At 38.2% G+C, this 22,793-nt stretch overlaps 1 protein-coding gene across 1 annotated transcript in view; it reads left to right on the top strand.

Moving 5' to 3' along the window:
- LOC149843567 (beta-galactosidase) overlaps nucleotides 1–22,793 on the top strand; it is a 114,954-nt gene that overhangs the window by 43,098 nt on the left and 49,063 nt on the right. Inside the window, exon 6 of the mRNA XM_089999908.1 lies at nucleotides 7,331–7,416. Coding sequence (XP_089856034.1) covers nucleotides 7,331–7,416 — 86 coding nt within the window. The remainder of the gene's footprint in view (nucleotides 1–7,330; nucleotides 7,417–22,793) is intronic.

Here is a 22,793-nt window from a genome sequence, read left to right as displayed (position 1 = left end):
AATATATATATATATATATATATATATATATATATATATATATATATTAACCCCCCCCTCAAACTTACGGTGAAATTACTAAAAGTTTGTTAAGGAGAAAAATAAATTGAGGTGCAACAAGAGCTTTAGTGAAGAAATCTGCAAGCTGGTACTTCGATGTAACATATGGCAACTCAATAGTTTCTCTCAGATATTTATCGTGTACCTAATGACAATCCATCTCAATGTGTTTGGTTCGCTCATGGAAGGTGTGTTTGCTCGCAATGTAGATTGCACTCTTATTATTGTAATACATCTTCAAAGGATTTGAGATGACTACTCTCATATCTTTGAGAAAACTTTTTAATTACACAAACTCTATTATTGTTGTGGTCATAACACGATATTTAGCTTCGGTTGAGGACAAAGATACTTTTTGTTGCTTCTTGCACCTCCACGAAATTATAAAATCTCTTAAGAAAATATAAAAACCAGTAATTTAGATTCTATCAGTAGGGTTTCCTCACCAATCAACATCAGTATAGGCAAATTTAAAAAGGAGGATGAGGATAAGAAAAACCCTTTGCTTATTGAATTTTTTATGTATCGAATAATCCTTAACATTGCATTCATGTGCACGGTCATTGGGGCATGTTGGAATTGGTTGACTGCATGAATTGCATGGGCTATGTCGGATTTGGTAATGGACAAGTAGGTGAGGGATCCGATCAATTGTTTATACGGTGTAGGATCTTCAAGAAGAGTCCAATCTTCAAGTCTTAATTTTGCATTGACAACCTCAAGAATCTCCACCTTCTTGTCGTCAAAAATACCTGACTTAACACAAATGTCAACTGCCAACTTCATCTGTGATAAGATATATCCTCTAGGAAAATAGGCAACCTCAATACCTAAGAAATATCTCAAGAAACCTAGATCAGACATATCAAACTTTTATTTTAAAATAGATTTAATTTCACTAACTCATTTTATCACTTCCTATAATTATCATGTGGTCAACATATAATAGCAATATCACAATATTTATACCTGTATTCTTAATAAAGAGAGCAATGTCAGTATAACATGACCGAAAACCCAAATTTATCATAACAATACTAAAACAGTCTTACCAAGCCTTAGGGGCTTGTTTAAGACCATATAAAGCCTTTTTTAATTTTAAAAATTTTCCTTGTTCAATCTTAAAACCCGACGGAGGATCCTTATAGACTTCCTCACTAAGATCCCCATTGAGAAATGCATTTTTCACATCTAGCTGATAAATAGGCCAATTTTGGGTGGATGCAACAATTATGAGAGTTCTAACAGTAGTCATCCTAGCTATAGGGGCAAATGTTTCTTCATAGTCAATTCCATATTGTTGTGAATGGCCTTTAGCAACTAACCTAACTTTGTATCGTTCTAAGGTTGCACCACTTTTAGTTTTAACTTTAAAAATTCATTTGCATCCTATAAATTTCTTTTCAAAAGGTAAATGTACTATCTCCCAAGTATGATCCCTACAAAGTGCTTCAAGTTCTAAATTCATAGCCTCAATCCAATGAGAACAATTTTTGGGTTACTATAATGAGAGGATTCATGATAGGAATGAATAGTTACAAGACATGTCTTATAGTTTAATAGGAAGGATTCGTAGGATACAAACCTATTAGGTAGAATGGAAGTTCTATCAGATTTTCTAAGTGTGGTGTCTCTATTTGACAAATCTTGACTAGGAGTTTCATCTAACAAAAGGTCTTGAGAGTATCTCTCATAAGCATTTGTTTGGTTTTCTTGACTACGCCGGGTATAAACTTTGAATATTTTGAGAGTGGTTCTCAACTACTACAACAACAACAACAACAACAACAACTACGCCTTCATCCCAAAACAATTGGGGTCGACGATATGAACCAACAAAGAAAATCATTCTGGGTCTTCCACATGAATCCTTCTCCTCCATTCATTTCTATCCAATGCCATGTCCTCGGTGAGGTTCAAAGCATTCATATCCTTTCCTATCACCTCCATCCATGTCTTCCTAGGCCTACCCCGACCTCTTTTAACTAATATATTTTCCCATTTCTCCATCCTTCTAACTGGAGCATCATTAGGCCTTCGTCGAATATGTCCAAACCATCGTAAACGATTCTCTCTCATCTTATTTTCAATGGGTGCAACGCCTACCTTCTTACGTATCTCCTCGTTCCGAATCTTATCTTTTATTGTATTTCCACACATCCATCTCAGCATACGCATCTCAGCTACACTCATTTTTTGAATATGATGGTTCTCAACTAAACTATCATTATTATTATGGAATAACTCTAAATTACCATTATCGGGATCTTGATATATAAGGAAGTATCATTCAAAGAGATATCATTATGACTCAATTCACACTCATTTGATTCATGAGAATCAATTTTATGCCTTGACAAGAAATCAAACAAGAAAGTATAGTCTACTTTGTTATTTTTTTTTTGTCAAAACCATTTTCTTTTTCTAAGAAAGTCACATCCTTGGACAAATAAAGTTTGTTATTCTTAGAATCAAAACATCTATATCCTTTTTGGGTTTCTCCATATCCCACAAAGACACATTCAATTTCCTTTAGAGACAATTTATCATTCTTGTGAGAAAGTACAAAACATTTACAACTAAAAATACATAATCGTTTGAAATCAGATGTTATTTTGAATAAATTTTCAAATGGAGAAGTATTTTGCAAAATCGAAGAAGGCATTTTATTTATTAAATATGTTAAAATTATGATGGCTTTGGCCTAAAACCTTTTAGGAACATTTTTACAAACAAGTAAGGTTCTAGCGGTTTTCATGATATGCTTATGTTTTCTTTCTGCCAACCCATTTTGTTGAGGAGTTCTAGGGCATGATCTTTGATGACTAATACAATTTTTCTTTAAATAATTTAGAAACTCATTTGACATGTATTCTCCACCTATGTCACAGGGATTCGGCTAGCAGGGTGCTGCACCCGCGTCGACGCGACTCGACGCGGGTGCGGTCAACCCGATTCTGGGTGCGTTGACCGCACCCAGGATCATTTCGGTCCATTTTTGTTTGGATTTAAAAAAAAAAAAATTTGCCCTACGAAATGGGCTGTAGAATTTAAAAAAAAATTTTCTGGACAGCTGCTTGCTGCTGCTGCTCTTGTTTTATAAAGGGGCACTTGTGTCCACAACATCTGACGAGCTTTGTTGGCATCCCATGCTATTCCTGCCTCCAAACAATTAATTCACAGTTGGAAAACATATTGTTAACTTGGAAATGATGATCCATCTTCCTCAAAAATTAAAACCAAAATTCAAGAGCCTTTTGAAGTCTTTATGCTTCAACCAACCAAATCCTTTTTCGTCAAGGATTTTCTCTCTCCATAATAAATGATAATGATGGTGGTAGAGTAGAGCCTTGGTGGCTATTAGTATTCACTTTTCTCATGACGAGGTGCTCTAGCCGTAGCCTTGTGTAGACCTCTCTTTTCCACATGTCAAATCCAATAAATTTCTTTTAGCTGTCATCTGTGTGCAACTGTATATAAAATGAAATTTGAAGAACCCTAGGCAGTGGAGTAGCAGTGGCGTCGTAGGCCTCGTGAAGACTCTATCTCCAACAAACCACGTCAAACCTTTCGCTTTTATTTTTTTTCGTGAAGACCAGGGAGTTTCAGACATGATTAAATCATGACAGTCAGCAGAACGCAGCAGACTGGGTCGATCAGATTGCCAATCCTTTCGGTTCATTAATTTTGTCCCGTTGAGCTAAAGTACACAAGCAGCAGAACGTGGGTAACAAGTCTTCACCCCCGACCCCCTTATATATATATTTATATTTTTGCCCCTGCCGCACCTCCGCACTCGGGTTTTTTTGGAAGTGCCGAATCCCCGCACCCGCTCCCGCACCCGCACCCGCACCCGCACCCGCACCCATGTGACATAGTTCTCCACCTGAATTGGATCTAAGGATAAAAATGTTACTTTGAAATTGATTTTTAATCATCATATGAAATTCTTCAAAGAATAAAAAATATTTAATTTAAATTAAGGAGGTAGACCCATTCATATCTTATGAAGTTATCAATGAAAACAACATAGTAAGAGTAACTAATACAATCTTTACAAGTAATATCTTTTTTATTCCAATAAGTCCACAAATTGAGATAGATACATGTTGGGAAAGCTAGGATGTCAAAGTCTTTTATGTCATATTTCAACATCCTTTTCTTGAACATAATTACAAAATGACTTAGAGGGAATAAACAAAAAATCCATGTAATAAAGATTTCTTCTTCTAGTTTCTTGCCTAATCCATTTTTCGGATCAAAGATCCTGCACGGTGCAATCTTTTGATGAGAAAGAGATTTCACATCCATAATCGGTTTTTTGAGAAACAAAAAAAATGTTTAAATTAAGTTTATGAACAACTCTTATTTCTAGAACAAGGAATTTTTTAGAGGAATTTGAATTTAAAGTCCAAATGCTTTCAATTTTTAAAAAGGTCCCATCAGCGGTTGAAACAAACAATAAATTTTGGCTGATACATATATCGGAAATAAAGTCCTTATAAGGGGTTATATGAAAAGAGGCTCCTGAATCAAGAATCCAAGAACACATACCTGAAGAAGAAAAAGAGGCAATAGCGGCACCGGATGTAGATGATGATTTGAGTATTTGTTGAAGTGCTTCCAATAGTTGAGAAAGAGAAAATGTGTCTTTAGCGTCTCTTTTTTTTTCTCCTCTCTTTTGGGTTTGGATTTTTCAATGAAAGCCACTTTGTCCTTTAAATTACCATTGAGCTTAGGACAATTAGGCCTTATGTGTCTCGACTCATTACAATTGTAATATCGCGTATTTTCACACTTAGTTTTGAATTTTTTCAAAAATTTGGCTAAGTATAGAAGAAAAATCGTTTGAACCTCGATATTAGACCGATGCTTTTGAGTTTGGGCTTGGCCCAGGTCTCATCAACTAGGTCTAAACGGGCCATTTAAAATGTAAGAAATAGTTTTATTTTTGACCTTTTAAATTCAAGCAAAATTCAGGTTATTTTCGGGCAAAATTCAGAATTTATATTAAAGTTATATACTGTTGGATGCGTCTCGGAATGCCGAGTGCAACGATATGTTACCCTTCAGAATCTGAGTTTTGGTTGGCCCAGAAATCACATTTTTTCGAAAAAGGAGCAGTTTGTTGGTTCGGATCTGGATTTGGATCAGACTGGATCTGAGGAATTTGATCCAATTAATATGGATCCGGACTCTATCCAAGACCCATATTAATCTGAATTTGGTCCAATCCAAAATTCTTTTGGATTTTTGGAAATGGGTTTGGATCTTGGATTCGAATCCAAATCCATGTCCAACAAATTTCTAACTTTAAATTCATTAGAAACCTTTAAATTCATTAGAAACCTTTAAATTGGAGTTATTTAGTGTTAAGAGGAAGAGGGGACAAGTGTCTCTATATATAGGTTACAAAAGAGGAAGAGGGAAGAGCTCCCAACAGTCATATTTTTTACTGTTGGGAGCAGCTCCCAATGGTCACAAATATGACTGATGGGAGCATCTCCCAACAGTCACCTCTTTGACTGTTGGGAGCAGCTTCCAACAGTCACATTTGTGACTGTTCTTTTACGTAAATACAAAAAAAGTGAAAGAGAAAAATATAAAAACTGTCCCTAGTGGACAGTACCTATTACAGGTATAAAATGATCAAAATTCCCTTATTAGGTATTTTGGTTTACATGAATTATATATATATATATATATATATATATATATATATATATAAACATTTTAAACATTGTGTTTTGCATCATAAGGTGATTGCGTCATTATTTATGCATTTCCTTTTAACTAAATTATTTCTTTTAAAAAAAGTGTTTTCATGTCAAACATGATTTTATTCTCTTATGGCTTTGTCATGTATACACAATGGCATAAATAAGCATTTGCTTTATAGTGTTATTTGGAATCCCCTTGTTGGCACTTACATAAACAACACCAAAACAATTAGTATGACTTTGCCATGGAGGCACATATAATTATATAAACATGTCAATTTTCTCTCAGAAACATTTTTCATGCTGCTCGACCCATTTTTGTATTCTACCAAATACAACACGTCAGTACCCTTTTTTTTTGGATTTATAATCTGAAGAAACCACACCCGTTCCGAAGACCTGGTTGCGCTGGCTCAGCCTGCCATACCTAAGGTCCTCGTGCCAGCAGCGTAAAACTCCAAGGCTAGGACCCCTGCCCCCAGGGCCTATGCTACGCATTGGCTTGCGCAGAGGGGACGTCCATGTGAATCGAACCTTGACTGCCCGTCTAGCAGCCAAGGTCCAACCCCACTATGCCAACCCCCCTTGAGGCATCAGTACCCATTTGATATTGCATTTATTATAAATCGAGGAGAAGATTGTCATCACCAAAAGGTGTACTACTGGCCATTGGGAAACCTATTCAAGATGGCCATTTTATGTCTCAGGCATGACTTAAGAGCAATGTAATTCTTCTGGGGCCATGTGAAAGCATTAGCTAGCTAGACAACTCGGGTTCTTGGATATGATCCAGTAGATCACATGCATTGCCTTTGTTATTTGATAGTTCTAAAATTTCTGAAATTGTCTGGTGAGACAGGTCAATGTTTGTTTTCCTTCTTCACTTTTCTTACCATGGGCCATTTCTGTTTATGACATATGCAGTCCCGAATCGGGCATTGGCAACTTCAAAAATATTTATATGATCAGAGCTCAATGGTCTAATTTTCCCCAGTTACAATAAATTTCTAGTTGTGGTTTATGTAGCAAGATGTAGTTTCATCTCACCATTCTGAAAGTGTTTCCTATTCAGTGTTTCAGGGATTATTTCCATGTAACAGTGTTTCTATTCTAGACCTTATTTTAGGTTTCTTTAGATTCTTCTATGCCTTCTGTATAATCCAAACAAGGGTTATGTTTTGCACAGTTCAGATGGCTAGAACCTGCTAGGCCGTTCAAACGGAAATGACTGCTAGTACATGTGATGTACGAGAGATACATGATGTTATGTTCACAACATTAGTTATTTTTCATTTATTGTGTGTTCATTTTTAAGTGCATCATTTAATGGAAAAAGAACGAATGCCCTTAAACTCACTTTGTCTATATAAGCATGCATAAACAAGAACATGAATGCAGTGCATGTCCTACAAGAGATGGAACATGTAGAACTCGTTTAGTTTCTTAAACTTGCCTCACATGAAGGATGTGTTTGGAGGATTACAACCACTTCCTCCCAAATGCTTGCACATATATGCTTATTTAGTTTTGTAAACTTATTTCTCATGCAGGACTTTTTTGGAGGATTATGGGGTTATAGGCTTACGATATGGTTCAGGGCAGCTATCAATTGGAACCACTTTTACGCCTTTTCCAGGTTTGATATTATATTTAAGCTTTTCTCCTCTGAATTCTCAATCCGGCAAGGTTTCTTTTATTAGTGTAAATATGCTCACTAGTGCAATTGTTAGCATTTTGGTTATAAAACATCACCATGATAGTGCAAGTTTTGTTGCTATGAACAGAATGAATGTGGTATTTTATCTTGAAAACCTGTCACCTTGAGGCCATTGGTACATTGTTTTAGGGGAAAAAAGTCAAGGGGAAAATTCCATGTAGGGGCCAACCTTTTGCCCCTAATTCCAAATATGGTCCTCTATTTTTCTGGAAACTGGCGAAGGGCCTGCATTTATTGTTGTCCTTTAACTCAGGTTAAATCATAAGTCAAATTACAACAATGGCCATCATTAAGAGTTCAAACTGTTTCTTTTTCCTTTTTTCAATGAGGATAAATGGGTACTTTTCAATTTTCAAGGGACAATACAAGAAACCAAAAAGGACTCACATTTTCCAATATGATGGATGTTGACCTGAGGTCCCTATTTGACTGTTTTCAGGAAAAGTTTGGCCCATAATTGGAATTAGGGGCAAAGGGTTGGGCCCTAAATGGATTTTTCCCAAAGTCAAAAATACTAGCGTAAAAGTTTGTATATGTATGAATGTACATGCATGTGCCCATTTCATGTCTGTTTATGCATGTATTTCATATCCACACATACATTATATATATAACAGTATCTGAGTCTTATCTCCTAAACCGTCTTAGATGAATTCAAAGGAACAAAGTTTTGTATGTTTGGTTAATCCAAACTCATAGACATATTATCTATAACTTAGTGGAAACCATGTATAATGTATTAGATTATGCGTTTTTCATGTTTTGATGCACATTTAGAGCGATAAAAAATTGATGGCTCATATTGCATCAAAACTTGGTGAAATATAATTGGAGTTTTTTCATTGAATCAATTCAATCCAAAGCATGTATTTTAGTAAATAAGCAAGGATGAATGCATTTACAAGTTAGGTTTAAGCAAAAAACACGTGCAACTTGTAATGGAATCCAGATCACAATAGTACAAAAGCCACAATGGGCAAAATACAATAGCCACTAAGAGCAAATACAAAAGAGTTCACAAGAGCCACTATGGGCAAAGCATAAAAGCCACAAGGGGCACACACATGAGAATATAAAAAATAATAATTTTATTAAGAAGAAATGCTTAAGGGGCCGTTTGGATGGCAGGGGCCAAAACTTGGGATTTCACCAACCCAGGTTTTGCCTCCATCCAGATTTTTGGCAAACTATGGCAAAAGCCAGCCTTCATAGGCTGTTTGGATGACCAAAAACCTAGCTTTTACGTTTTTGTCACAAAAAAACAAAAAAAGAGAAAGAAAGAAAGAAAAAACAAACAAAAGGGGGCTTTTTTTCGGCCAGCCACTAGTTGGGAAATGGCCTGGCCGATGGCAGACCAACCATTAAAATGTAAAAAAAAAAGGGAATGGCTAGCCATCCACTGGCTGGGAAATGGCCGACCAGCCCTATTTAAAAAAAATGTTAAAAAATCAATGTCAAAAAAACAAAAAAAAAGGAGTTTTCCAGCCATTTTCTGGCCAGCCACCAGCCGAAAAATGGCCAAACTCCACTGTGTGTGTAGGGAGGTAGGGGGAGGGGAGAGAGAAAGAGAGGGAGTTGAGGATGTGAGGGGAGGGTGGGGGAGGGGGTTGGCGATAAACCAAGTTGGAAACCTGGGGAAGAGGGGTCCCATTTAGCCAGGTTTGGGCCCTCCCTAAGTTTTCATCTAGATTTTAGACCTTTGGTGTGTCACCCATTTGTAAGGAAACGACTTTGAATACATTAGGTTCAATAATGAACCAATACACATGCACATGAAGTGCGGATATACCCACTAAAGGGGAAAACACAAGCACATAATGTGCTAACACATAAACCCACGAAAGGGGCAAAAATGCCTATAAGACATAAGTTAATATTATTGAAGAGAAGAAGGGTGTAACACCCATTACAATGGAGCAAAAGCTCCTCCAAGGAGTAACAAATACAAGGGGGAAAGCCCCTATTTATAAGCCTTTGAGGAGCCACATAGGGGGCTCCCAAAGGAGTCGTTGGGAGCCCCCAACGACTCTTTGGGGAGTCCTCCAATGTGGCGCAAACCATAAAAAATAAATTTAGAAAAAATAAAAAAATAAAAATAAAAATAGAAATAAAAGAGAAAATACAATCATATTCCAAAATGGAATATGCGTAAAATGACTAAACTATCCCTACGGCTAATATAGGAAAATATATATTTTATATATATAATTAGGAAGATACATATACATATATACCATATATGTATATATATCATCTTTTATAATTATAAAATATATCTAATTACAATAATTGATGAGTACATTTTAACACCCCCCTCAAACTTTGTGTGGGGAAACAAAAAGATTGAAAAAAGTCGCAAGACTCCAAGATGCTTCGGTAAGGATGCCATTGAAATTTGTAAATGCCTTCCTCCAATTGTCTTCTAATGGTGAACACATTTCCCGATCTATCCACGGTACTTTTTATCCCATCTCCAAGATCTTGTGGAATAACAACCAAGAACAAGTAAAAAATATCTTTGCACTTTAATCAAATGGAACATTCCTAACAAGATTAATCAAAACCATATCGGATAACTCACCCACAAAACAATGGTGCAAAAATATAACTTATGCATAGAAATTTGAAGCACATGATAGGATAATTACTTTAGCATGAAAATAAATTTTAGAAAACCAAAATTTCAAAATCATATATCATGTCAAAGAGAAAACAATTTACAAGAATGCATAATGTTTTCACAAGCTTTAAAAATGGACAAAACACAACCCCACAATGGGGAATAAAGCAATGGTCCGCCATGGGACCCCATAAGAGGCTTATAATGAAGTGCCGAACAAGAGAAACGAAGTCTTCAAGAGCAAACAAGAGAGCACACACATACCCAAATAGCCACTAATGGGCAAGAGAACAACAAAACCACAAAAGTGACAAAACACCTAAAAGAAGAGAAAAATATATATTCCACTCAAGAAGGCTTCAAAGAAGCATATAAAGAGGTATGAATTAATGGGTGTTATTCATTTTACAATGCATAACCTACACATTTCTCTATTTTAGCAGGGAACCTTACACATTTAGGAACATCTCACTCAAATGATTGCAATTATAAAAATTCATTTTTCATATTAAATACAAAGGTGGCCAAAACCATAAGCACTTAATATGTAGATTAAATGTCAAAAAATTTTGCTTTTAAAATATGCATATTAATGATATGATTCTCTTGTATCTTTAAAGGGCAAAGTATGAATGAAATTTCACAAATTTCAACAATAGTTCATCTACTACAAGCAATTACCTTATTAGCCCTCAAAAACTCACAAATCAAGTGTATAAGCTACTAGAACAAGAACATAACATAATGCCATTAAAGGCCAAAAGACCCACACAAAAGTGTGTACAAATACCTCTTGTCTACATATAATAATACTTGAAATGAGTGTATCAACGACAAAAACAAGAGAATACACGTCAACATGGACCAAAAACATCTCTTGTCTACGTAAAAAGACACTAAAAAACAAGTATGTTCAACTACTAGAGCAAGAGTATCAAGCCAACCATGGGCTAAAACACAATACATCTCTTGTCTACATAAAATGACACTTGAAATAAATGAAAGAAGGCAACCATGGGCATACATTTCAGCGACTAGAACAAGGACACAACTGCCAACATGGACTAAAATCACAACCATGGTGTGAATCAACGTGCCTTGTCTACATATAAAAACACTCAAGACAAGTGTGTTCAACTACTAGACCAAGAGAACAAAGCCACCAAAGGGCTACCAACACACAACGGTGTAATAATGTCTTGTCTACATATGATGTCACTTAGATAAGAGGTATAAGAGGAGAAGATTTTTGAGGCAATAAAACTTGTAATGACAAACATATAAATAAAACCTTGGACAATGTCTTGAAAATAAATACGTGCACATACGCACAACAAGAACACTTGTGCATAAAAAGCACAAAACACGAACTCACAAATATGCAAATGCACTCATAAGATTCATAAACAACAAAAGGTTAAGCAATAGTTCCAAAACTCTTGAATTAAATATACCTTAAAACATTTAAGGTTCCAAACACCATATATCCATCACATTTATATATAAATAAGAGCATCCATAAGATCAATGGCCAAAAGAAAATGAGTGACACACTCATAATTAAAGATCATATAACAAATCATTCTAGAGTCCCAAGGTGCCCATAACTCACCTCAACAACCATCTATAATATGGCATGTGGACAATCTAAAATGACATAACACAAGGTGCCCATAACTCACCTCAACATTCATCTCTAATATAACAATAAGGCCATAAAAAAAGGATTGATGCATCATATAACTTGTGATGGATAGAAAATAAATGCCATAAAAAGGCAATGAACTCTTAGGGAAATCATTTTCCAAATATGTGATTTTACAAAGAGGGCCGATTCAAAGGTCCAACATAATTAATCACAACAATATGTGTAAAGCCCACGTTTAAAAAAAAAAAAATTAGTATCGGACCCGGGTCGGGTCCAGACCCGAACCCGACCCGGGCCCAGACCCGAACCCGACCCGAACCCGACCCGGGCCCAATCTCGTTAGGGTTTTTAAAACAAAACCCGACTCGAGAAGAGGGTTTTGTTTTAAACCCTCTTCCCGAGCGCCGCACCTCCTTCCCCTTCGCTTTCGGGCGGATTAGGGAAACCCACCAAGGATTTCCCCATTTATCGCCCCCCTGTGCCTTTATGAGAAGCGTAGGAGGGCGAGGGGAGTCACGCCTCCCTCTTGCAGCCCTCGCCCCCCCCCCCCCCCCATCGCGCCGGTCTCCTCCCTTGCTGCTCACGCCGCCAACGCCGGCCACCGCCTCCTAGGTACGCCGTCTCCACCCTTTTCTCCTCCCTCTTCTCTTCCTCACCCCCTCTCTGTCACCTCGCCGGGAGGCCGACAGGCGGCTCACAGCCCCTGCCGCGGCCTCCCACCACCCCCCTGTGCCCATCGGGGGCCCGACAGGTGGCCTACGAGGCCCCTGTCGTCCCCTCTTTCCTCTGGGGGTGCGCCGGAGTGCCGGCAGGGGACCAATGGCCCCTGCGACACCCCCTCACCCCTATAGGTGAGAGGGAAACCGACGAGAGGTCGGTTGGCCCCTGTCACCCCCGTCCCGAGCTCTCTCCCTCCCTCTGTCGGCAGGGGTTGGCCCCCCCTGCCGCCTCTCGACTGTCGGCAGGGGCTGGCCCCTGCCTCCTTGTTGCTGTCGGCAGGGGCTAGCCCTGCCGTCTCTTGGTTGTCGGCAGGGGCTCAGCCCCTGCCGCTTCATGGTTGTCGGCAGGGGCTGCCCCCCCTGCCGCATCGATGCTGCCGTCTCGTGTCCGTCGGCAGGGGCTCAGCCCCTGCCGATTCGATGTTGTCGGCAGGGGTTCAGCCCCTACCACTTGACGTTGCTGGCAGGGGCTCAGCCCCTGCCACTTTTATGTTGCCGGCAGGGGCTCAGCCCCTGCCACTTTGGCGTTGCTGGTAGGGGCTCAGCCCCTTCCACTTTGGCGTTGCTGGTAGGGGCTCAGCCCCTGCCACTTTAATGTTGCTGGCAGGGGCTCAGCCCCTGCCACTTTTATGTTGCCGGCAGGGGCTCAACCCCTGCCACGTTAATGTTGCTGGCAGGGGCTCAGCCCCTGCCACTTTAATGTTGCCGGCAGGGGCTCAACCCCTGCCACTTTGTTGTTGCCGGTAGGGGTTCAGCCCCTGCCACTTTGTTGTTTTCGGCAAGGGCTCAGTGTATTGAAATAAGCGGAAGAAGCCAAGAATGCTAAAGCATTCACTATGTCCCACACGGACAAGTGCAACAAGCACAAGAGAGGAAATCCACTAAGGGATATACAAAGGGCCTTATAAAAAGGCTACACACATGAAAAATAATATCACTATTATTGAAGAGGAGCTCTCAAGAGCAATACACCATACATGGGGGGTTCCCCCTATTTATAAGAAAAGGAGACCAAAGGGGCTCCCAATAGAGTCGTTGGGAGCCCCCAACGGTCACATATGTGACCGTTGGGGGGCCCAACGACTCCATTGTGGGGCCCCTTTTCGGTATCCAAAAAATACATATTAAAAAATAAAAAGAAAAATAAAAAACAGTAAAATAAGAGACAAAATAAGTACCCCTATGGGGTACTTTGTGAAATGACCATAATACCCCTATCGGGTATTATGGTATTATTACATATGTTTTAACACCCCCCTCAAACTTTACGGGGGAATGACCGAAAGTTTGCCAAGAAGGAACAAGAAGCGAGGAGCAGGCAGGGCTTTGGTAAAGAAATCTGCAAGTTGATATTCTGAAGTGACATATGGCAGTGTAACTGTCCCACGAAGATATTCATCACATAATGACAGTCCATCTCAATATGTTTAGTCCTTTCATGAAAGGTGTGGTTGCTGGCAATATAGATGGCACTTTTGTTGTCGCAACAAAGCTTCGAAGCACCGGTAATTTCGACTCCCATATCTTGAAGAAGACTTCGAAGCCACACAAGCTCCATTGTAGTGGTTGCCATAGCCCTGTATTCTGCTTCAGTAGAGGACAACGAGACTTTCTGCTGTTTCTTGCACCTCCAAGCAATTAGCGAATCTCCTAGAAAAACACAAAAGCCAGTAGTTGAGATTCGATCATTTGGGTTTCCTCCCCAGTCAGCATCAGTATAAGCCAGTAAGTCTAAGGAAGAGATTGAGGATAGGAATAGCCCTTTAGTCAAAGTATTTTTGATGTATCGAATGATCCGGAGCACAGCACTCATATGCACAGATGTAGGAGCATGCTGAAATTGACTTGCAGAGTGCACAACATGAGCAATATCCGGCCTGGTGATAGTCAGATAGGTGAGGGAGCCTATGAGTTGCCTGTAGGGCGTAGGATCATCCAGCAGAACTCCATCCTCCAGTCGTAGTTTAGCATTAATAACCTCGGGAGTCTCCACCTTTTTGTCATCTGAAATCCCAGATTTGGAACATATGTCTGCAGCAAGCTTCATTTGTGACAGTATATACCCTCGAGGAGAGTATGCTACTTCTATACCAAGAAAGTACCTGAGAAAACCCAGATCAGACATATCAAAATTATGTTTTAACATATTTTTAACATTAAGAATACCACTTTCATCATTGCCAGTGATGATCATATCATCAACATAAAGCAGAAGGATGATGATACTATTACCTGCACGTTTAACAAAGAGAGCAGTGTCAGTATAACATGAACGAAATCCCAATTTTAACATGATAGCACTAAATCTATCATACCAAGCCTTAGGAGCTTGTTTAAGACCATATAAAGCTTTTAATAACCGCAGAGTTTGACCTTGGTTAACATTAATTCCCGGCGGAGGGTCCATATATACTTCTTCATTCAACTGACCATTAAGAAAGGCATTTTTAACATCTAATTGAAATATAGGTCATTTCTTAGATGATGCTACTGCTATTAGAGTTCTAACACTTTTCATGCGAGCCAGGGGGCAAAAGTCTCCTCATAATCGATGCCATATTCTTGTGAATATCCCTTAGCAACTAATCTAGCTTTATAACGTTCTAGGGAACCATCACTTTTTGTTTTGACTTTGTAGACCCATCGACATCCTATAGCTTTTTTATTTGGAGGAAGATGAACTATTTCCCAAGTTTTAGCCTTATTTAAAGCATCTAGTTCAACTTTCATTGCTTCAACCCAATGAGGAATATTTTTTGCTTGATTATAGTGGGAAGGTTCATAGTAAGAATGCAAGACAAATAGACAAGCTCTATATTTAGGTGAGAGAGTTTCATATGAGACAAACCTATTTGGTGGAATGGATTCTCTAGAAGAACGCCTAAGAGAGGTTTCTTCTAGGGGTTCATTAAGCCGCAAGAATTTTTCTAAAGCACTAATAGGTTGTGCTTCCTCACGCCGAGTGTATACTTGGAGATTGTCACCATTTGTTGGTGATACATCATTATCATGAGTATTTTCTAAAGATTCCGGATGACTCAAAAGATCATCATTTGAGTCTTCTAAAAGATCATTGATAAACATATAATCAATTTCATTTGTTTTTTCCAAAATTTCAAATCCATTTTCATCTTCTAAAAACGTCACATCTTTGGAAACAAATAATTTATTGTTCTTATAGTCAAAGCATCTATAGCCCTTTTGATTTTCACCATATCCTAAAAATACGCATTCTATTGCTTTAGGTGACAATTTATCTCTTTTATGCAAAAGAACAAAGCATTTACACCCGAAAATACGAAGACGATTGTAGTCGGGTGTCATATTGAAAAGTTTTTCATAAGAAGAGATATTATTCAATTTTGAAGATGGCATCCTATTGATTAAATAGGTGGAGGTCAACACGGCTTCGGCCCAAAAAATTTTAGGAATATTTTTAGAAATGAGTAAGGATCTAGTGGTTTCTAAAATATGTCTATGTTTTCTCTCCGCTAGACCGTTTTGTTGAGGAGTCCTTGGGCAAGATTTTTGATGACAAATGCCATGTTGTTTTAGATATGATTGAAAATCATTTGATAAGTACTCTCCACCCGAATCGGATCTAAGAATGGATATTTGACTTTGAAATTGATTTTGAACTTTTGCATGAAATTCTTTGAAGAAGTTAAAAACTTCCGATTTAGCATTAAGAAAATAAATCCATACGTATCTAGTATAATCATCAATAAACGTAACATAATACAAATAACCACCTTTGGATAAAACCGGAGATGACCCCTATACATCGGAATGCACCAATTCAAAAGGTCTTGTTGTCACAAAAGTTCTAATAGGAAAAGGAGTAGACTTCATTTTTCCAAAAATACAATCTTTGCAATTGATATCTTTTTCTTTACAAAACTTGTTTCCAAAAGGAAAAAGATACATTTTAGAGTAACTTGGATGTCCAAGTCTTTTATGCCAAGTTTCAATATTTTTGTCTTGGACATAAGTACAAAATGAGGTATTTGGAAGTGTTAAGTTATCCATAAAATAAAGGTCTCCCTTCCTATGGCCTTGCCCAATCCGCTTCCCGGACCGGAGATCCTGCACAAAGCACCCTTGGGATGAGAAAGATATTTCACATCCATGGTCGGCTATTTGAGAAACGGAAAAGAGGTTAAGATTTAATTTAGGAACTATTCTAACTTTTGGAACAAGAAAATTTTGAATATTTTTAGAATCAAGAGTTCCAATACCATTTATTTTGAGAAAAGTTCCATCGGCTGTAGAGACACAAGATAATTTTGAATTGGCGTGCACATTGGTTAATGCATTTTCATGAGGAGTCATGTGAAAAGAGGCTCCGGAATCTAAAATCCAAGAGTACGTACCGGGAGGTGATGATGAGGCAATGGTGTCACCGGAGGTGGAAGAAGTGACCTTTAGAATTTGTTGAAGAGCCAAGGAGATTTGTCCAAGAGTATCTTTGAGATCCCCGTTCTTGCCGTCATCTTCTTTGGTGGTGGATTCTTCAACGGAAGCCACCTTTGGCTTGAATGCCCCATTTAGCTTTGGGCAAACGAGTTTAATATGTCCCGGCTCATAACAATGGTGACATATAATCATTTTTCTTCCACCACTGCCTTGCTTACCAAAATGAGGTGGTTTGTATGTTTTAACATGATTGTCGGGTTTAGATACGGCAAAAACTTCCTCTATGCTTTTACCCATGCTATGCCTAGTCTCTTCTTGAGTAATCTCGGCAATAGCCTCTTCTAAGGGAGGAAACGTGGATCTATGGAGAAGTGAGGATCTCACTTGTTCAAATTCGGGACGAAGCCCAAATAAAAATTGAAACAATCTATCTTGTTCCATTTGTTTTTGTCTTAGAACCACATCCTCCATAGATACCCATTTAGGCTCTAAAAGAGCCAATTCATCCCACAAAGGATTTAGAGCACTATAGTAATCTTGTATGCTCATGTCACCATGTTTTGTGGTTCTTACTTTTTCTTGCAAGAAATAAGCTCTTGCAAGATCCTTTTGGGTAAACATACCCTTCATAAAAAACCAAGCTTCATTTGCCCGGCGGAATTTTGCAATATTTGCACATACCTTGAGTTCGACATTATTCATAAACCATGCTAGGATTTTTGATGGTTGCTCTCCCAATCTTCCATTTGATGATTATAATCTTCAATGGCCTTGAGACGAGCATCGCCTTCAAGTGCTTTCTCTTGATCTCCTTCCATCTTTGTGAGCTTAAGTTGGGGTTCCGGAACGGTTCCCATTACATAACCCCAAAGCTTTTTGCCTTTGAGATTATTCTCCATTGCGGATGCCCACATCATGTAATTTTTTCCATTGAGTTTGAATGATAGATCGATCTTGACTTCCATTGCTACACAATGAAGATGTGAGAAAGAAAGGAAGTAGAAAGAGACAAGATTTTACCTTTAGAAGATCGTATGGCTCTGATACCATGTAATGAAATAAGCGGAAGAAGCCAAGAATGCTAAAGCATTCACTATGTCCCACACGGATAAGTGCAACAAGCACAAGAGAGGAAATCCACTAAGGGATATACAAAGGGCCTTATAAAAAGGCTACACACATGAAAAATAATATCACTATTATTGAAGAGGAGCTCTCAAGAGCAATACACCATACATGGGGGGTTCCCCCTATTTATAAGAAAAGGAGACCAAAGGGGCTCCCAATAGAGTCGTTGGGAGCCCCCAACGGTCACATATGTGACCGTTGGGGGCCCCAACGACTCCATTGTGGGGCCCCTTTTCGGTATCCAAAAAATACATATTAAAAAATAAAAAGAAAAATAAAAAACAGTAAAATAAGAGAAACAAAATAAGTACCCCTATGGGGTACTTTGTGAAATGACCATAATACCCCTATCGAGTATTATGGTATTATTACATATGTTTTAACACTCAGCCCCTGCCGCTTCGTTGCGATCGGCAGGGGCTGACCCAGAGTTGCCAGTCGAGGAAGCGGGAGCGGGAAGTGATACGGGAAGCGGAAGCGGGAAGCGAGGCACTTTCAAAAATTTAGGAAGCGGGAAGCGTGGGACCACTTAGGAGCGAACCGGAAGCGTCTCGGAAGCGACATAGGAAGCGTCTCGGAAGCGAACCGAAAGCGACCTAAGAAGCTATAAATTTCTAAATTGTAAATTATAAGCTACAATGTTCTAAACTCTAAGTCTAACCTTAAAATTAACATAATCCACTACTTCACTTCATCATGCAAGATTCAAAATAAAAGTATACCAAAAAAATATTATAAGACCATGACAAAAAAGTAACATAAAAGTTTTAAAGTTGGACAACTCCAACTACATCATAAAAAAAAAATAATAATTCAAGAGTTCATTAATCTGTCATCTTTCTCTTCCCCTTCAAGTCAGCAATAGATCGTGAACTTTCTGCATCATCACGTGCATCTTGTCCTCCACGACCATGTCTTCTGCTCCTTCCTTCATTTCCTATAATGAATACGTTAAAAAGTTAAAATGTTCAAAAACCATAATTTAAAATATAAAAAACACAATATCAACATACCTTGCCTAGGTCTCCAGCTAAAGAAACGATCAATCCGACCATGAGGAACTGATGGTCGCTCTTGTATATCTGCAGTTCTACTAGCTCTGATGGATTGATTTGTATCCTCTTGAACTTCATTTGTACGTATAATTATTGGAGGTAATGGAGCTCTTGGTTGTGCATCTTTATGTTTGGATTTGGAAATAGTGCTTGATTGTTGTGCACTATCATCCAAATCTCTCCATCGCATATCCTCTAATCTCAACGTATTTTCTTCTACAATAGGAAGTTCTGGATTGATATCCCATTTTCGACTAGGCCCTTCTTTATAGCGATTGTTGCACCTTTTATAACAAGAATATAAAATATGAATGCTAATAAACAATCAATGATAAAAAAAGAGAAAAAAAATACCAAAACAAAAGTACAATACAGTTTAATTATACCTGTCAATCAATCGAAGATTGGAATGAATATACACTAAGGTATCAGCACGATCTTCATTGAGCCTATTTCTTTTAACATTGTGAATGTAACTATAGGTGCTCCACACTCTTTCTGCAGAAGATGTGCTAATAGGTTGAGATAAAACCTTAATGGCTAATGCTCTCAACTCTGGTGTATCACCACCATAAAAACGCCACCAATTAAGCACTGACATTGTAGGATTCAGTGCATCTATTCGTGCTGCATTTCGGCTAAATCTTCCACTTCTTGATGCAAAAGCCACAAGTTGTGACCTATAAAGTGTAGATAACTCTTCATTTCCAGAAGATATGACTTCAAGCGCAAGCATTGCACCGTCTAAGATATCATTATCCTTTTCTGCAAAAAAAAATGTTTAGTAACTATAACAAGAGAAATGCAAATGAAATAATAAAATAATTAAATCATTTAACTTTAAACTTTATTAAATAGATAGAATTAAATTTTTACCAGGAGAAACTCGTTTGACCCCTCCTGCTGCTGGGATTTTGAGATACTCCGACTCGTAATATTTTGGAGTAAGCATGTGGGCTAGACTATGGAGAGGCACATTCATTCTGTCCCATCTATTTGAGACAATCTTATGAATCTTTTCATATAAATCTGGTTGTCCTTTTAGGTTGTCTTTGATTTCCCCCAACATGTTGTCCATGCCTTCATACACTTCACCAATTATAGGGCCTTCCTGATCACAAAATTTAATCATCTTATAGATGGGTTTTGTAATCAATAATGCTAAACGTACAGAATCCCAATATTCTTCATCAAGAACAGTTGTTTCTGTTGTAACAGCCCTTTTTTCATAATTTCATCCGTGCATGATTGCTTCCAATCACTCCATCTATCTGAAATTACTGTGAGCCTTAAGCTCTCCCTCACATCAAGCAAGCGTTTCAAAGTAGTATAATGTGAAGCAAACCTTGTTTTTGCAATCTTTATTAATTCTAATTTTTCATTGCTTCTAAAGATTGCTAGTGCTTTTGAATGATTTGTGATATACTTCACAATTTCTTTACTTTGCAAATATGTTTCTCCCAACCAATGAAACTCATGTGCCAAATCCTTGAAGATCAAATTAAGTGTGTGCACAACACAAGGTGACCAAAAAATATACTTGTACGTTTGTTTTAATTCTTCACCTGCTAACTTGCAATTTGCTGCATTGTCTGTAATCACTTGCACTACATTAGAAGGCCCCACAAGTTTAAATCCCGACTTAAAAAACTCGGCAATGTTTACAGCTGACTGTTGCACATTAGAAAAATCGCTTGCATATAAGAACATCGAGCTAAAACAGTTTGAGGCAAGTATATTTTCAAGTGTTTGTTCTTGATATTTGTCCAACCGTCTGAGACAATGGAAACTCCAAACTCCTCAAACTTTTCTCGAAATTCATTTAACTCCCTGTGAACACACTCTTTCTCACTGTCAAGCAACGTTGTTCGCGCTTTTTCATATGATGGGGGTTTATATCCGGGCACTTTACTAACTGCAGATATCATCTCTTCCCAATATGGTGATCGAAGCACATTGAAAGGTATGCCATTTGCACACAAAAATCTGATAATTTTGTGATCTACATCATCTCTTTCTACCTTTTTAAAGGTATCACGAATATCAACTGTTTTTCGGCTTCCACTAGATGATGTAGTCATACTAATAGGCTTCTTCGGAGTATCAATTCTTGATCTCCTCAACTCAAATGCACTTGATGAAACCTCCACTCGACGAACTTGCCTCTTAATTTTTTTTACCAATTCTGCATTTTTTGCAACTTCAGGGCAAAAGGCAATCCCAACACTTTGTCCCTTTGGAGATCCCATGAGATGTGCAAAAACTCGAGTATATGCCCCATGATAAATATTTTTGCAGTGCCTGCACATAAAAACTTGGGTTCCACCTTGCTTTCCTTGCCCACTCTTCTTTTGTTTCAATACATGGCGTCATAGCACTGTTGTTTTATGCATGCTAGGTGGTTCATCATCTTGGTCATCTTCAGAATAGTAATCATCCAAGTCATATTCTTCTTCATCTTCCTCATCAAAACAATTTTCGTTTCGGTCCTCAAACTGATATGGACAAGCAGAAGACCTCTTCTTGCCCTTCCCAACACCACTAGATGATTCATGCTCCAAATTGTACAAAGAATCGTCATCGTCATCAGAATTATCGTGATCATAGCTTGAGATGGTCATTAATGAAGCAAAAAACATGCAAATATATCTGCATCATAAAAGTATCAGAATCAACCTAAAACACTTAAAAAAAGCTATTATTAACAGTAAATAATGGAGAGTGAAGAACACAAAGCATGGGGATGTAAACAAAAGACTAAGCTAAAAAAGGGGGGGAAATTACGTGCAATCTGACTATCACTGAACTAAATACTCAAACCGGCACTTCAAGTTCTAATAAGAAACAAGCAACATAAATAACTGAGAATATAGAGAGAGAGAATAGTTTGATTGAACTGCTAAATCAGATCAAGAACATATAAATCCAGTTTTCTTTCAGGACTCCACTAAAGTTCAATACCCGACTCATTGGGAAATTCTCCAAGTACCCATCAACTTAATTTTGCACAAATGGAGAACATTAAAGTGCTACCAGCCTTGGCAAACATTGATCTATGAGACAATAGACTTAGAACTAAGGTTCTAAATCATTACGGTTATCTTCTTCATGATAATGTTCATTTACTATTTGTACCAGCTCACATCCTCCAGCAGCTCTCAGCCTCTCACTGTACATCGGACTGAAGAAATAGCTTTTAAAATGTGGGAACAACACACTCAAATGCTCTCCAATAAAACAATAATATTGCATATTATACCCGTTATACACCAATTAGCAAAAAAATTATTCATCAGTGTGGAAAAGTGCTACTGGAGTGCTGTGCGATCGTAGAATGCCATTGCGGTTGAAGGGAAAGTTTTATAGGACGACTATTAGACCCGCTTTACTATATGGTACGGAATGTTGGGCTGCCAAGAGACATCATATTCAAAAAATGAGTGTAGCTGAGATGCGGATGCTTAGATGGATGTGTGGAAATACAATAAAAGATAAGATTCGGAACGAAGAGATACGTAAGAAGGTAGGTGTTGCACCCATTGAAAATAAGATGCGAGAGAATCGTTTACGGTGGTTTGGACATATTCGGCGAAGGCCTAATGATGCTCCAGTTAGAAGGTTGGAGAAATGGGAAAATATATTAGTTAAAAGAGGTCGGGGTAGGCCTAGGAAGACTTGGATGGAGATGATAGGAAAGGATATGAATGCTT

The sequence above is a fragment of the Nuphar pumila genome, chromosome 3 (genome assembly GCF_984573655.1).
Source record: "Nuphar pumila chromosome 3, dmNupPumi1.hap1.1, whole genome shotgun sequence".
Classification (NCBI taxonomy): Eukaryota; Viridiplantae; Streptophyta; class Magnoliopsida; order Nymphaeales; family Nymphaeaceae; genus Nuphar; species Nuphar pumila.
This window is presented reverse-complemented; position numbering and strand designations above follow the sequence as displayed.